This window comes from Phoca vitulina, unplaced genomic scaffold, assembly GCF_004348235.1.
Source record: "Phoca vitulina isolate PV1807 unplaced genomic scaffold, GSC_HSeal_1.0 scaffold36, whole genome shotgun sequence".
Classification (NCBI taxonomy): Eukaryota; Metazoa; Chordata; class Mammalia; order Carnivora; family Phocidae; genus Phoca; species Phoca vitulina.
Genome location: NW_022589739.1, coordinates 9,832,881 through 9,849,179, shown reverse-complemented (window position 1 = coordinate 9,849,179; position 16,299 = coordinate 9,832,881). Strand labels below are relative to the sequence as shown.

The 16,299-nt window shown below is 38.9% G+C and overlaps 2 protein-coding genes and 1 pseudogene across 2 annotated transcripts; 2 read left to right on the top strand and 1 right to left on the bottom strand.

Moving 5' to 3' along the window:
* The first annotated feature begins 1,429 nt into the window (after window positions 1-1,429).
* LOC116646580 (olfactory receptor 10A4) lies at window positions 1,430-2,408 on the top strand. The gene has a single exon (XM_032427427.1). It carries the CDS (start codon window positions 1,461-1,463, stop codon window positions 2,406-2,408), a length of 948 nt encoding a protein of 315 aa, XP_032283318.1. The 5' UTR covers window positions 1,430-1,460.
* A 2,257-nt stretch (window positions 2,409-4,665) lies between these two features.
* LOC116646529 (olfactory receptor 2D2) lies at window positions 4,666-5,705 on the bottom strand. Its single transcript, XM_032427354.1, has one exon. The coding sequence runs from the start codon at window positions 5,703-5,705 to the stop codon at window positions 4,758-4,760; it is 948 nt and encodes a 315-aa protein (XP_032283245.1). The 3' UTR covers window positions 4,666-4,757.
* A 2,134-nt stretch (window positions 5,706-7,839) lies between these two features.
* On the top strand, window positions 7,840-8,928 carry LOC116646326 (annotated as a pseudogene).
* The last annotated feature ends 7,371 nt before the right edge of the window (window positions 8,929-16,299 follow it).

The following is a 16,299-nucleotide window of genomic DNA, read 5'->3' as shown; positions in this document are numbered from 1 at the left end:
TCTCTAATAAATAAATAAATAAAATCTTTAAAAAAAAAGTAGATTTTGAAAGCTAGATCTAGCATTATATCATAATAACTATAATGGTTAGCATTTATGGTTAGCATGTGTTAGGTACCAGTCACCATGCAAGTGCTTTAGATATATTCCTTCATGTAAGTTTATAATCATCAGAGTTTCAGGGTCCCAATTTTCAATTTGTATTGATTAAACCTTCTGCTTCTTTCTCACAGGATTTAATATTATTAGTCTATTTTTTGAGTTGGTCTTTATTAACATGTAACACTTGAGCTCATATTTCTTGAAATTCAAGACACAAGGCAAACAACAAAAGCTGATGAAGGGGTTTATATGTAGTACATCTGGATTCTTTCTATGGTCTGACACTATCTTGAGTCTGTGTTCCCTTTTCTGATCATATACAGCCACATCAAGTATATTTAACCCAGGAATCAAAATAAACCACAGTCTCTATATTCCATGTCTCCTTGTGTAAACTGCCATATTCTGAGTTTGGAAATGAAGAAATACTCTAATATATTGAAGATTCCTCCAGTATACTGAAATCATTGTGAGTGTGGGCTGATTGAGATTAGGACACATTCAGGTCTCCTCCTCATGGATCATTGGTAACTGCTGGTTCACTTTCCTTGACTTTTTCTTTCCTACTCTCATTTTGCAGAAAATATACCCTGGATGACCTCACCACCTTTCATTGTGCATTAAGACCCCTCTCTTCAGAAATTCTTGGCCTGGCTTCTTAGGAACTCCAAAGGGAAGCTGTGATTTTGAACTCTGTAGAGCAAAGAAAAATCAAGGACTGTATAGATATATATGGTGTGCCTCAGTTCAGTCTGAAAACAGGTTAGGATTCTTCCAAAATATCGTGAATCTAAAGAACAGACTTATTTTTTTACATTGTGGAAGGTACAGCTTTTTTAAAAAAATTTTATTTTATTATGTTATGTTAGTCACCATACAATACATCATTAGTTTTTGATGTAGTGATCCATGATTCATTGTTTTCTTAAAACACCCAGTGCTCCATGCAGTATGTGTCCTCCTTAATACCCATCACTGGGCTAACCCATCCCCCCACCCCCCTCCCCTCTAAAACCCTCAGTTTCTTTCTTGGAGTCCATAGTCTCTCATGGTTCATCTCTCCCTCCAATTTCCCCCCTTTCATTTTTCCCTTCCTTCTCCTAATGTCCTCCATGCTATTCCTTATGTTCCACAAATAAGTGAAACCATATGATAATTGACTTTCTCTGCTTGACTTATTTCACTTAGCATAATCTCCTCCAGAAGGTACAGATTTTGATTTGAACCACTATAACAAGAGAGGTGGAGAATGAGGCCACAGGAGATTTTCTTTTTAAGGGTATAATAGAGGTCTAAATAACAGATGGAGACTTCTAACTTCTGAAGCATGAATTCTCAATGAAATCCTAGGCAGAAGAATGACGTGGGAAAACTGGACAATTGTCAGTGAGTTCATTCTTGTGAGCTTTTCAACTTTGTCCTCTGAGCTACAAGCTCTATTGTTTCTCCTTTTTTTGACTATTTACCTGGTTGCCCTAATGGGCAATGTTTTCATCATCCTGGTCACTACAGCTGACTCTTCTCTACAAAATCCTATGTACTTCTTCCTCAGGAATTTGTCTTTCCTGGAGATAGGCTTCAACTTGGTCATTGTGCCCAAGATGCTGGGGACTCTGATCATCCAAGACACAACCATCTCCTTCTTTGGCTGTGCCACTCAGATGTATTTCTTCTTCTTCTTTGGGGCTGTTGAGTGCTGCCTCCTGGCCACAATGGCATATGACCGCTATGTGGCCATCTGTGACCCTTTGCGCTACCCAATCATTATGAGCCGCAGGGCCTGTGCCCAGCTAGCAGCTGCCTGCTGGTTCTCAGGGTTTCCAGTGGCCACCGTGCAAACCACATGGATTTTCAGCTTCCCTTTTTGTGGCCCCAACAGAGTGAACCACTTTTTCTGTGACAGCCCACCTGTCATTGCCCTGGTGTGTGCTGATACCTCTCTGTTTGAACTGGAGGCTCTGACAGCCACTGTCTTATTCATTCTCTTCCCTTTCTTGCTGATCCTGGGGTCTTATGTCCGGATCCTCTCCACTGTCTTCAGGATGCCCTCAGCTGAGGGGAAACACAAGGCCTTCTCCACCTGCTCCTCCCAACTCCTGGTTGTCTCCCTCTTCTATAGCACTGCCATCCTCACATACTTCCGACCCCGATCCAGCACCTCTCCTGAGAGCAAGAAACTGCTATCTCTCTCCTACACAGTGGTGACTCCCATGTTGAACCCTATCATCTACAGCTTAAGGAATAGTGAAGTGAAGGCTGCACTGAGGCGAGTCATCCACAGGACCCTGGGCCCTCAGAAACTATGACTGACTGAGATGCAAACCAAAGGGGTAGAATGCAAGGACAAGGGAAAGAAAAAAGAACTGCTCAAATGGGTTTTGGTCCCTACTCATTCTAAGAGCCATGATATACCCCCCAGGATTTTGGACTTCACAAGTATCTGTTTCTGAATGAAAGAACATGAGTGATGAAGGAGAACTTCTGTAGGCCCAGGATTCTGTAGGACTGTGGGACCAACATATCTGAGGATGCTGCTAGTTTACACAGATTGGGAGCTAATGTGAAGGTTGACAATTGTAGTGACAATACTACAATTTGCCATTCTTTACTTGTTTTAACTTTTCTTGAACTTCTTCATCCATTTTTTTTATAATCTCCTGCTTTACATTTTCTATTTGTCCAAAAATTCTCCTGCAACTTTCAAGGATCTTTTTGCTTACAAGATAAACTTATGACAATGGTGATAATAAATAGTAGAGTTTTGTGTCATTCTTTCACTCATTTTTTGGAACTCACAATTTCAATACATTTTTATTCAGCATTCAGCATGTGTCAGACCCTGTTTAGGCCCGGAAGGCACAGTGCTGAAAAAAATAGACAAATTTCTTACCTTGTGGAATTTTATTCTAGTGAGAAAGAAAATAATAAAACAATACTTAAAAACTTCCACTGGCCTATAAAGTACCCATGTACTACTAGGCTAGCAAATGAGGACTTCTTCCTCTGCTACCATAATTGGTCTGTGCCTCATCTGGAGAAAGACTACTCCACACAGACACTGCCTCAATCTCAAATTAGTCACCTTGGATATGAGAATTGTTTGATGGAAAGGGTGTTAGGCATCCCAATTTAAGTGGACAAAATTCTAGGAAACTGCTGTGAATAACCCAAAGATTCGTTGTTAACTAGATTTTTATGTAATCATATTAGGGTTAGATGAAATCAACTGTCTTTCTTAAAGTTGCCTAGCACTCAACCAGCGTAGCAGCCCATCTTTATGATTTTGTCCAGTGAACATAGGCCAACTGTGGATTCTTGAAAAATAGCAAACTTGGGGTGTGGACACCATAGATATGTGTAAATTATTCATAAGAATTTATTGATAATTAACAATAAAAAAGCATTTACTGCATAGGCATGTCCTCTCCACAAACTATAAATAACTCTAACTCTGTGTCCCATGGAGGTACGAGGACCAGTTCAATCTCCCACACAGTGTAGCCTTCACCTTTCATGTAGCAGGGGCTCTAGAAAGTCAGCACATTCTGAATTATCACTATAAGAATTTGCAAATGAAAATGTAGATCCTGGGGTTCTGTTTGATGATAGCAATCACATACCTAAGTAGATTGGCACCATTATACATTTATAATCTCCAATTTTAGCCAAACTTTAATCATTCCTTCACATGTACTTTACTTGTTCTTTTATGGTAGGCAGAATAATGGTCCCCCAAGATGTCCATGTACTAAACCCCAGAACCTATAAACATGTTACTTAACCAGGAAAAGGACTTTGTAGACAGAATTTTCAGATGGGGAGGTTATCCTAGATTTTATTTGGAATACAGTAACAGGATATCAGAAGGTAAGTAGAGAATGAGCTTGAAATATTTATTCCTGTGGCTTTCCCGCCTCCATACACCTAAGTCCACAACCCCTGTCTCATGGCTTTCTATATACAGCAACCCTCTCCAAGTCCAGGTTGTCCTTCAGGCCCAGGGTTGGTACCAGCTTCTTTCTCATTCTTGCTAGCCTTCCAATGTCACTATTTCTTGTTAGTTTCCAAAATCCTGTCTTTACCTTTATCTGAGATATAAAATATCCATGTCCCTAATAAGAGTGTGAGAAGGACAGCAGAACTCATATATGCTCTTCATTGTACCCAGGCTCTTCACATCCACTTCAAACACACATACAGACACGTGTGCCGGCACACATACATCTAGCACCTAGCTCATAGAAAGTGAATAAGTAATGCTTGTTAATGCATTGATTGTGTGATGATGCAAAGAGATTCAGAAATGCCAAAGAAAAAAGAATTGGAGTAGGATCTGGGATAGATTAATAGTAATATATAACATGGTAAAAAAAAAAAAAAAAAAAAGATGGATTTTAGAGGTACCAGTGTTCATAAAGTGTGAATGTATTTTGCAGGATTTCCTAACTCTTAGATGCCAAAAAAACAACAAGAAAAAACCAGACCCTCCTTCTATTGGTCTGTGAATTACTGTCCTTCTTTTACAAAGAAAGTGCTTGATGAAGGAAGGAGGGTAGGTCCACAAGGCCCAAGGATAAGAATCTTACAATATTCCAATCTTGCTAAGGCAACTACTTCGCAAGTCTTATAAGTAGGGAGCCAAGAGGTTCTCACAGTCAGTGGCAGATTTCAAGCCTGCATGGGAAATTCCTTGTGGCTACTTTCTTCAGAGCTCCCTTCACATCCTTGTTCCTCAGGCTATAGATGAGGGGATTAAGCATGGGTGTCACCACAGCATAGAACACAGACACCAGTTTTTCCTGTTCTTTGGAAGACTTTGGTGTCATGTAGGTGACAATTGCTGATCCATAAAAAAGGATGACCACCATGAGGTGGGAGCCACAGGTGGAGAATGCCTTGAGCCTCCCCACAGCTGACTTCATCTTGATCACAGTTACTATGATGTGGCTATAGGACACCAGAATTAGGGAAACAGGTATGAGGAGAATCATGACACCCATGAGGAAAATGGCCGTCTCTGAAGTGCGGGTGTCTGTGGATGCCAGGATCAACAGTGCAGGGGCCTCACAAAAGAAATGAGCAATACTATTGCTGCCTCGGTAGGGTAACCTTAGTGTAAAAGTGGTATCCACCACAGACACCAGAATGCCGCTGGTCCATGATCCTGCAGCCAGCTGGGCACACACCTTCCAAGTCATGATGCTAGGGTAATGCAAGGGGTTGCAGATGGCCACATACCGATCATAGGACATCACAGCCAGAAAGGCACACTGTGTACATCCAAAAATGAGGAAGAGTATAAGCTGAGCTGCACAACGTGTGAATGAAATGAACTTCTTCTTGGATAGCAGGTGGACTAGGGCCTGAGGAACGATGTTGGTAGAAAAACAGAGGTCAGCCAGAGATAAGTTGCAGAGGAAAAAATACATGGGTGTGTGAAGCCGGGAGTCACCCTGAACAAGGCACATAAGAAGCAGATTTGCAAGCACAGTGACCAGGTAGACGCCCAGGAATAAAATGAATAGCAGCTTCTTGGTGTGGGGGTCATCAGAGAGTCCCAGAAGGAGGAATTCCATCACCTGTGTCTGATTTGTTTGTCTCATAGTTTGTCTCTTTTTTTCAATGAGAAGTCACCTCATGCTAAACATAGGTCCATATCAACTGTAAGATTATATAAATCAGATTTGGAGGGCTTTGGAATTGCCCTCAATCACTACCAACCATTCCAAGAATCCCCTTTATGTAGAAGAGGATCATGATGCTTTAGTTGGAACATTTTCAGTGTTGGAAAACTTAATATTTTAAGGATGGGTGCATTCATTTTTAGTGTCATCTGCAAATGTAGAGTAGATCAAAAGAATCATCTTTATTTGGAATATGAAACATCTAATAATAAAAAATATTCAATTAATCTATAAAATATTGGCATTTAATTTCATTTTATTATCAACCAAAACCCTTGAGTCTTATGCTGCTATTGCCACACTCCCCTGTCTTATGATGGTATAGTTGTTGTTTTTTTAATTCTTTGGGGATATGACTGTTGTCATATCCTTCAAAATACAGTCACTAAGATATAAGAAATTTTAAAAAGCCAAAGTACTTTGAAGAACTGACATTTTGTTTGGAGAAAATAACCTGTTTTTGAAAGAGCTGGGAAGCCAAGGAGTAATTGGGTAGTATGTCATCATCTCTTTGGCAACCCCATCCCCAGCTTCGGCTGGAACTCCCAAATATCAATCTTAACCATCAATAAACTTCCAAAATAGGAGACACACCACCACAATATTTCCATCTGATGCCACCAGGTTGACTAGTTTTCTGTGTTCAGACTAAACAGCACTAATCCACCATCTCTAGTCCATCATCTCTCACTGCCTTGCATCATCAGTCTATATCTCCCAGAGATGAAAAACTCCTATGAAAACTATATCTTTTTCATTTTTGTGCCCTTTTATAGACATGGAATAGGGATTTATTTGATCAATTATCATTAATTAAATAAGGTACATAATAATAATTTGATCATATGGTTTAGTAGGCTGGGCTGGTAGACGGGCTTTGCAGCTTCCAGTGTGCTCTGGTTAGGTTCTTTGGCTGGACAGCTGAAGGCTGTATTCAGTGATGAGTGCAGCTACAAATTAGATTTCTTGCCTGAGCACAGTGGGAGAGCAGCTCTAAAGCTGGCTAAGCTCTTTGTTGTCTTTTTTTTTTTATGTTCAGTTAGCCAACCCAATTACAATAGCATCAAAAACAATAAAATATTTAGGAATAAATGTAACTGAAAAAGTGAAAGTTCTCTACTATGAAAACTATAAGATATTGATGAAAGAGATCAAAGACACAAATAAATGGAAAGCTAACTCATGTTCATGATTGGAAGAATTAACACTGTTAATATGTCAATACTAGCAAAAGCTATCTATAGATTCAATGCAATCCTTATCGAGAATGCAATGACATTTTTACAGAAGTAGATAAAACACTCCTAAAATTTATATGGAGCCACAAAAGACCCCAAATAGCCAAAGAAATGCTGAGAAAGAACAAAGCAGGCAGCGTCACACTTCCTGATTTCAAGCTATATTATAAAGCTATAGTCATCAAAACAGTATGGTACTGGCATAAATACAGACAAATAAACCAATGAAACAGAATTGAGAACCTAGAAATAAACCCAAACATATAGGGACAACTAATATTGGACAAGGGAACAAAGAGTGCTCAAGGAAGGAAAGACAGTCTCTTCAATCAATGGTTTTGGGATAATTGGATATTCACATGTGTTAGAATGAAACTAGACTCACAAAAATTAACTTCAAATGAATTAGACTTAAATGTAAGTCCTGAGACAAGGAAACTCCTAGAAGAAAACATAGGAATAAGGCTCCTTGTGATGAGTCTTGATAAGGAATTTTTGGATATGACACCTACAGCATAAGCAACAAACTAAAGAATTAACAAGTGGGACTACATCAAACTAATAAGCTGCTGCACAGCAAAAGAAACTACCAACAAAGTGAAAACCAACCTATGGAATGGGAATAAATATTTGCAAACCATATATCTGACAAGGAGTTAGTATACAGAATATATGAAGAACTTAAAAACTCATTAGTCATTAGGGAAACCACAAGGACACGTATCACTGCATGCCTGTTAGAATGGCCATCATAGCTTTCAGCCCGTGGATGCCGCCGAGTAAGGAACGTTAAAGTCTCCCCTCCCACCGCCGTCATGTCTAAGTCAGAGTCTCCCAAAGAGCTTGAACAGCTGAGGAAGCTCTTCATCAGAGGTTTGAGCTTTGAAACAACCGATGAGAGTCTGAGGAGCCATTTTGAGCACTGGGGAACACTTACGGACTGTGTGGCAATGAGAGGTCCAAACACCAAGCACTCCAGAGGCTTTGGGTTTGTCACGTATGCCACTGTGGAGGAGGTGGATGCAGCCATGAATGCGAGGCCACACAAAGTAGATGGAAGAGCTGTGGAACCAAAGAGGGCTGTCTCAAGAAAAGATTCTCAAAGACCTGGTGCCCACTTAACTGTGAAAAAGATTTTTGTTGGTGGCATTGAAGAAGACACTAAAGAACATCATCTAAGAGATTATTTTGAACAGTATGGGAAAATTGAAGTGATTGAGATCATGACTGACCGAGGCAGTGGCAAAAAGAGAGGTTTTGCTTTTGTAACATTTGATGTTACCATGACTCTGTAGACAAGAAAATATTGTAGAAAAATACCCTACTGTGAATGGCCACAACTGTGAAGTAAGGAAAGTCCTATCTAAGCAAGAGATGGCTAGTGCTTCATCCAGCCAAAGAGGTCGAGGTGGTTCTGGAAACTTTGGTGGTGGTCGTGGAGGTGGTTTTGGTGGGAATGACAACTGGTCGTGGACGGAACTTCAGTGGTCAAAGTGGCTTTGGTGGCAGTCGAGGTGGTGGTGGATATGGTGGCAGTGGGGATGGCTATAACGGATTTGGTAATGATGGAAGCAACTTTGGGGGTGGTGGAAGCTATAATGATTTTGGCAATTACAACAATCAATCCTCAAATTCTGGACCCATGAAAGGAGGAAATTTTGGAGGCAGAAGCTCTGGCCCCTATGGTGGTGGAGGCCAATACTTTGCCAAACCACGAAACCAAGGTGGCTGTGGTGGTTCCAGCAGCAGCCGTAGCTACGGCAGCGGCAGGAGGTTTTAATTATTGCCAGGAAACAAGGCTTAGCAGGAGAGGAGAGCCAGAGAAGTGACAGGGAAGCTACAGGTTACAACAGATTTGTGAACTCGGCCAAGCACAGTGGTAGCAGGGCCTAGCTGCTACAAAGAAGACGTTTAGACAATACTCACGTGTATGGGCAAAAAACTCGAAGACTGTATTTGTGACTAATGGTGTAACAGGTTATTTTAGTTTTTGTTCTGTGGAAAGTGTAAAGCATTCCAACAAAGGGTTTTAATGTAGATTTTTTTTTTTTTTGCACCCATGCTGTTGATTGCTAAATGTAATAGTCTGATCATGACGCTGAATAAATGTGTCTTTAAAAAAAAAAAAAAAAGAATGGCCATCACAGGCCTGGGTGGCTCAGTTGGTTAAGCGTCTGCCTTAGGCTCAGGTTATGATCCCAGGGTACTGGGATCGAGTCCCGCATCAGGCTCCTTGCTTGGTGGGGAGATTGCTTCTCCCTCTGCCTGCCCCCTCCCTGCTTGTGCGTGTGCGCTCTCTCTCTCTGACAAATAAATAAACAAAAATTTTTTTTAAAGAAAAGAATGTCCATCATAAAAAGAGAAAAAACAAATGCTGGCATGGATGTGGAGAAGGGAACCCTTGCACTGTCGGTAGGATTGCAAATTGGTACAGCCACTATGGAAAAGAGTATGAAGGATCCTAGGAAAAATAAATAGAACTACCACATGAGCCAGCAATTCCATCTCTGGGAATATATCCAAAGGAAATGAAAACACTGACTTGAAAAGATATCTGCATCCCCATGTTCACAGCAGCATTATTTACAATAGCCAGAACATGGAAACAACCTAAGTGTCCCTTGATGGATAAATGAATAAAGATATTGTGGTATATATATAAGGGAATATTATTCATCCATGAAAAACTAGGAAATCATACCGCTTGCAGCAACATGGATGGAACTTGAAGGAATTAGGCTAAGTGACATTAAGTCAGACAAAGACAAATACTGTATGATCTCACTTTTATGTGGAATCTAAAAACAAAAACAAACCAAATGATAGAAAAAGAGATCAGACTTGTTACCAGTGGTGGAGGATGGGAGGAGGACAATATGCAGGAAGGTAACCAAAAGGTACAAATTTCCAGTTATAAGATAAATAAGTCCTAGGGATGGAATGGACAACACGGTAACTATAGTTAATACAGCTTTATAGTATACACAAAAGTTGTTAAGGGAGTTCATTCTAAGACTGTCATCACGAGGAGAAATTTTTATTTTTCCTTTTTTTTCTTTTCTTTATTAATTGTATCTATAGGAAAAGATGGATGTTAGTTGAACCTACTGTGGTAATCATGTCACAATTATGGAAATCAGGTCATCATGCTATATTCCTTAAACTTATACAGTGATATATGTCGATTATTTCCCAATAAAACTGGGAGGGTTGGGGTGTGGAGTGTCATTATTCCTAGAGAGATTTGCAAGACTTTGGGAGCAATAATAAAATTTCATGGAACTGTTCAAAAAGTAAGGAGGGAAATTTAAAGTCTGAAGTTTAAGGCACTATGCAAAGTTTAGGCTTTCAACCCTTTATCTGTTTGGTAAAGGTGCCTCAAAATAATGTTTTAAATGCATCACATAGAATGTATAGGATTACCAAGGAAACCATTCATATCAAAGTACGGTTTTTCAAAAAAGTTTTAGAAAGCAAATATGTAATATAATAATACATGTGTTTCTCCATTAACACATTAAATTTCAAAATGTTGTGGCAGGTCTAATAACCACCTTAATTTCTGAATAATGAGCTTAAAGGAGATATAACTGCAATGTGATATAAAAATACCTGTGATTTCTGTTGGTGATAAAGTCATCGATAACTGCTAATAATACTTTGGCTTAGTTACCAACATTCAAACAAGAAAGAAATTTTGAATTCCAGTTAAAAAAGTAGAAATAAAGAAGTAACATTCACATCTTAATTGAGGAACACTCTGAAATTCAAGTGAAGAAGCCCTAAGCTAAAGAAATGCCCAGTTTTCTCAAAAAGACATGATCACATTCTATGTAATCTGATAATGGAGTCTTAGGCATCTGGATAGGTCTGTGACTCAAAGTGATGAAAGGTTCCAATTCATCATTGAAAGAATACATGAATAAATAAAACATTAATGTGAACAATCACATCTCTGCTGGATGATTGTTTATGGTTCCCTTATCAGACCACAGGCCATGTTTCCAGCCATTTTCCTTGCCACATACCTAGGACACACTGTATTTTTATACCCCACTGATTTTTGCTGGGCATAATCCCTTTATTCAGAGGTATACCCACTACTAGAGTGAGCATCACTTTCCTTGAACATTCATCACACTTTGAATATTCAGTCACCTTATTTGTAGATCAAATGTCATTGGCCAAGCACATGGTTGGTACTAGAGATACAGAAAAAAGACCCAGCTCCTGAGGCCAAAGAATCTCAGATAGGGGGGACCAAACTATAGTCACAGTTCATCCTCAGTGTCAGGGTGGTCCCAGAAACATCATAGATCCACAGCAAATAATAGTTTAATGAATGCATGTACTGGGCCAAGTGAGTCTGTATGACCTAACAATTACTTAAATCTAGCTAATAAAGAATTGCTTCTAAAGAAAAATGTAGTCTACTGCATAAATAGCTGACATAAAGTAAATTTTGAGACCACGTGCTATTTTGTTAGGTACCTTCAGAATTACCATCCATCTAGTGGAAGGTGTTACCTGGTTAGTTCTTAGAGTCTCCCCAGGTCCTTTAGACTTTGCTTCTCTCTCCACCACAGTTCACACCCCTCACAGAATAGAAATTAATGCATGTGTCTAATCTCAGGGAAAATTAAATGGTAAGTAAACATTCTCAGTTTTGATGAAAAGAGAGAAAGAGAGAGAACATACAACTAAACACTTCTCACAAAGTTTTATGTGATGCTTATAATCAGTGGTTAACTTAATGGAAAGGCAGCTACAGGATATTGCTGATATCTATACCTTCATCTTGCTAATAACTACAGGTTTTTAAAGATTCCATTTAGTAAAAGTATTATCCAGGAACACCTTCCATTCTAATCCACACATGTTTCCCATTCCCCACCCCCACTCTCTCCCAACACATGCAGACATACAGAAATAAACACATTCACAAATATCTAGAAACTAGATAGATTAGTGTACCTTCAGCATCATGTACTTACTGCCATCATAGTTAAAAACATTACATTGATATTTGTTTCCCTGTGACAATAAGATGTTGAATGGCAGGGACCTCATCTGATGCCTCTTTATTCACAGCAAATAGAATAAGCTGGTACAGACTAAGTGTACAACACATGGTTTTTGAGGTGATTTTACTTGAGCCAAAACACTGGGAGACAGAGAGGTCAGAGTGAGTCAGAGATGAGTGTGACTTGTGATCTGTCAGATGATAGGAGCTCTCACTGACCCTGGTACAACAGTAGAAGGCTACACCCCTGAACTCTCCTGATTTGTTTTTAAAAGCATATTATTCTCTAATGCAAATTTGGAGGAGAAAATATTCCCCCAGGTGACGGTGAATCTGCCCCCCGGGGTCAGGAAGCTTCTGAATGGAAATCATGTGTACTGTCAAACTTTCTCTCCTATTATTCTGCCTTATCCTTAGACTTAACATCGACTTTTAAGTTCATTTCTCTAAAAATGACATATATTATGAATTAAACAAGATGATAGGGTCAGGGAGGCATGCGTTGTCTAATCTGACATTTCTTGTAGGAAGAAGATAGTGAGGGAATCCATAGGAACCAAGAGAAAATACTAAATTTCAGTTCTGATTCTAAGATCTTTTGTGCTCAAGATCACCCATTCCCTACCCTCCATACCCACTTACTGTCTTCCAAGCCCAGCTCAACAGAGGCATAAAATTCCCACTCAAAAGATCAATACTGATTCCATGGAAGTTCTCCTTATGTCTCCTCTAGGTGAAGACCATGGCTCTTCTTTACAGAGAATTTGACCTTGTAGTTGTGGTTTGATTAGGTAAATCCACTATGGAAAAAACCTTGGCTAGATTTATTACAGAAGATTTAGCCCTAAGAATCTGATTGGACAAAATTAGTTGAATTTTAAAAGCCAAATTGGTGAAGAGATTGAAACCAATTCACTCCCAATATACACCAGGTTATTACCTTTGTTCACCTTGTGCCATCTCTTTCCATCTTTCCATTCCTTTAATAGTCTTACCAACATTTTCTCATCTGGTGAAGGAAAAAAAAAAACAAATTAACATGTCAAAGCCAGTAAAAACATCTCAGTGTTGAGGGTAAATCTGTTGCAGGTGTATTGGTTGCAGGAGTGGGCAGAGTGGAGACTGCAAGACTGAGGGTATCTTGTCATAAGTCATCTGAGTCAAAGAGCTCAGTAAAATCTCTGAGGTCAACATCAAGGACAAGGCAGAGAAGGGAATCCCCAACACTCCCTTGTCCTTTTCTTCTATCTAAAAGTCTTCTTGACATCAGGACATACTATGCCACAATAGTTCCATTTAAATGAAGACAACAGAAGGATAGTAGGAGCAGTTTCTGGAGTGGATTTGTAATTATTGCTCCTGAGCACTGATTTACAGTGCTCAGGAGAATTCTGAATCATTAGGGTGGATCTTGAGCTGCGTTTCCTCTCAGAGGTTCCCAAATGGTTATAAGGAGAACAGAAAATAACATGCAGTTAGCACTCACATCCCCATTTATAGGCCCCATTACCAGTTCTTCTTACCTATCTTCTTTTTTGGGAAGTGATGTATTGTTGCAATTAAGTATTTGGTTTCTAGGTTCTAGGTTGCAGCCCAGTTACGTTACATACTCTATGTAGGATTTTTAAGAACTTCATCAATTGTAGAATGGAAATATGATGTGCCCCAGATAATGATATTCTTCAATTATTAACATTTTAACAATATTTTCTTTGTCTTTATTTATACACATAGTTATTTTAATAACTTGATGCTAAGTTGTAGACTAATGCCCAAAATATATAAGGAACTCCTACAAATAAGAAAAGTCAGAAAAATCCAGTTTTTAAAATAGGCAAAGACTAGAACATGTACTTACAACATAGGAAATACAAATGGCTAATAAGCATGTAAAAAGATACACAACATAATTAGCCACCAGAATACATAAATTAAAACCACAGTGAGGGGCACCTTGGTGGCTCAGTTGGTAGGTGTATGACTTTTGATTTCTGCCCGGGTCATCATCTCAGGTTTGTGGGATCAAGCTCCATGTCAGGCTTCATGTTCAGGGTGGAGTCTGCTTGTTCCTCTCCCTGTCTCCTCCCCATGCTCGTTCTCTCTCTTTCATAAATAAATAAAATCTTTAAAAAAATAAAACCACAGTGAAATACCACTAAGCTTCATAGAAATGGATTAAAATGACTGAAGATGTGGAGCATAATTTGGTACAATCAGTTCAAAATGTCCATTTGGAAGCATCTTTGAAAACTAACCTTAAATATATGCCTTCCCTCCTACAATCCGGTCGTTTCACTTCTCTGTGGTATACACCCATTATGGAGATGGGTGTTTATATCCACCACAAGTATGTACAAGCATTTTTATAATGGCCTTACTCATAATAGACAGAAGTGGAAACAATATAAATTTCCACAGATAGTAGAAAGAATAAATTGTGATACAGTCATGCAGTGGGATATTACTAAGTATTTTTAAAAGAATGAACTACTGGGGCGCCTGGGTGGCTCAGTCGTTAAGCGTCTGCCTTCGGCTTGGGTTTACGATCCCAGTGTCCTGGGATCGAGCCCCGCATCGGGCCCCGCTTAGCGGGAAGCCTGCTTCTCCCTCTCCCACTCCGCCTGCTTGTGTTCCTGCTCTCGCTATCTCTCTGTCAAATAAATAAATAAAATCTTAAAAAAATAAATAAATAAAAGAATGAACTACTGTTACATGCAACCACGTACAGAAAGATGTTTAGTATAAGAAGCTGGACACATAAAAATTATATTCTATAAATTTCCATTTCTATGAAGCTGAAGAAGAGGCAAAACTAATCAATATTTTTAGAATTCCAAATAACAGTTACCTTTGAAAGACTGTTGATTTGGAGTTGACTGGGAGCCTTTTGATGGCTGTGAGGGTTCTACATTCTGATCTATATAATAGTTATACAGACATATGCATACATAGACTTTCTTGAGCTATACAAAAGATTGGTGCACATTCTGTATGTAAGTAATACCTCATTTAAAGAGAGGGAGAGGAAAGAGAAAAAAAATGAAGTTAAGCATTTAATTCAAACTACTGGGGACAGGGGTGTGGATTAGCAGAGCAAATCCAAAAGCAGAAACAGGTAAATAATAAAGATAAAAGAAGAAATCAATGAAATAGAAAACAAAATATAAATATGATAAGATTAACAAAATCCCAAAATTTTCTTTGTAATGATTACTAAGATAGCCAAAACTGTATCAAAAATTATTTATTAGAGGGAAAATAGTAAAGTAGGGAACTCCAAGTGGCCCTCCCAACAACAACAACAGCAAAAATACAAAAAAACGTGATAAATACTGTCAGAGAAAACTTTATCTGGATTCTGGAAAATAGAAGTTTATAGCAACCGAATGAATGTTTAATCAGGAAAAAGACAACTGAAACCATTTTTGTTGCTTAACTTACTCTCACCATGAAAGTGAAATGACATCTCACAAAATGGGAGGAAATATGTGCAAATCAAATATCTGAGGAGGGTCTAGTATGCAGAATATATAAAGAACTCATGCAACTCAAAACCAAAAGAGATGAACAACACAATTTAAAAATGGACAAAGGACTTGAAAAGGTCTATCTCCAAGATATACAAATGGCTGACAAGATTATGAAAGGATGCTGCCCATCATTAGCAGGCATTTAGGAATTGCAAATTAAAACCATAGTTAGAGATAGAACCTCTTCCTTTTCTACTGGCAATATTGCCAAGCCACAAAAATTAAAGCCAGGTGGCGCTGGTGGAAAAAAAAAGGACTAAATGTGGAACAGAATTGAGAGCTCATACACTGGGTGTTATATGCAACTGATGAATTATTGAACACTGGCATCAGAAACTAATGATGTACTATATGTTGGGGGCACCTGGGTGGCTCAGTCGTTAAGCATCTGCCTTCGGCTCAGGTCGTGATCCCAGGGTCCTGGGATCGAGCCCCACATCGGGCTCCCTGCTCGCGGGAAGCCTGCTTCTCCCTCTCCCACTCCCCCTGCTTGTGTTCCCTCTCTCGCTGTGTCTCTCTCTGTCAAATAAATAAATAAAATCTTTTTTAAAAAAATGATGTACTATATGTTGGCTAATTGATTTTAAATAAAAAAAGAATTGAGAACTCTTAGATAGACATATGTGAAATTTAATGTACAACAAAGTTAATTCCAAAAATCATATGGAAGAGGGCAAAGAGTGCAGTAAAAAGTATTGGTAAATACTAGCTTACTAGCTAGA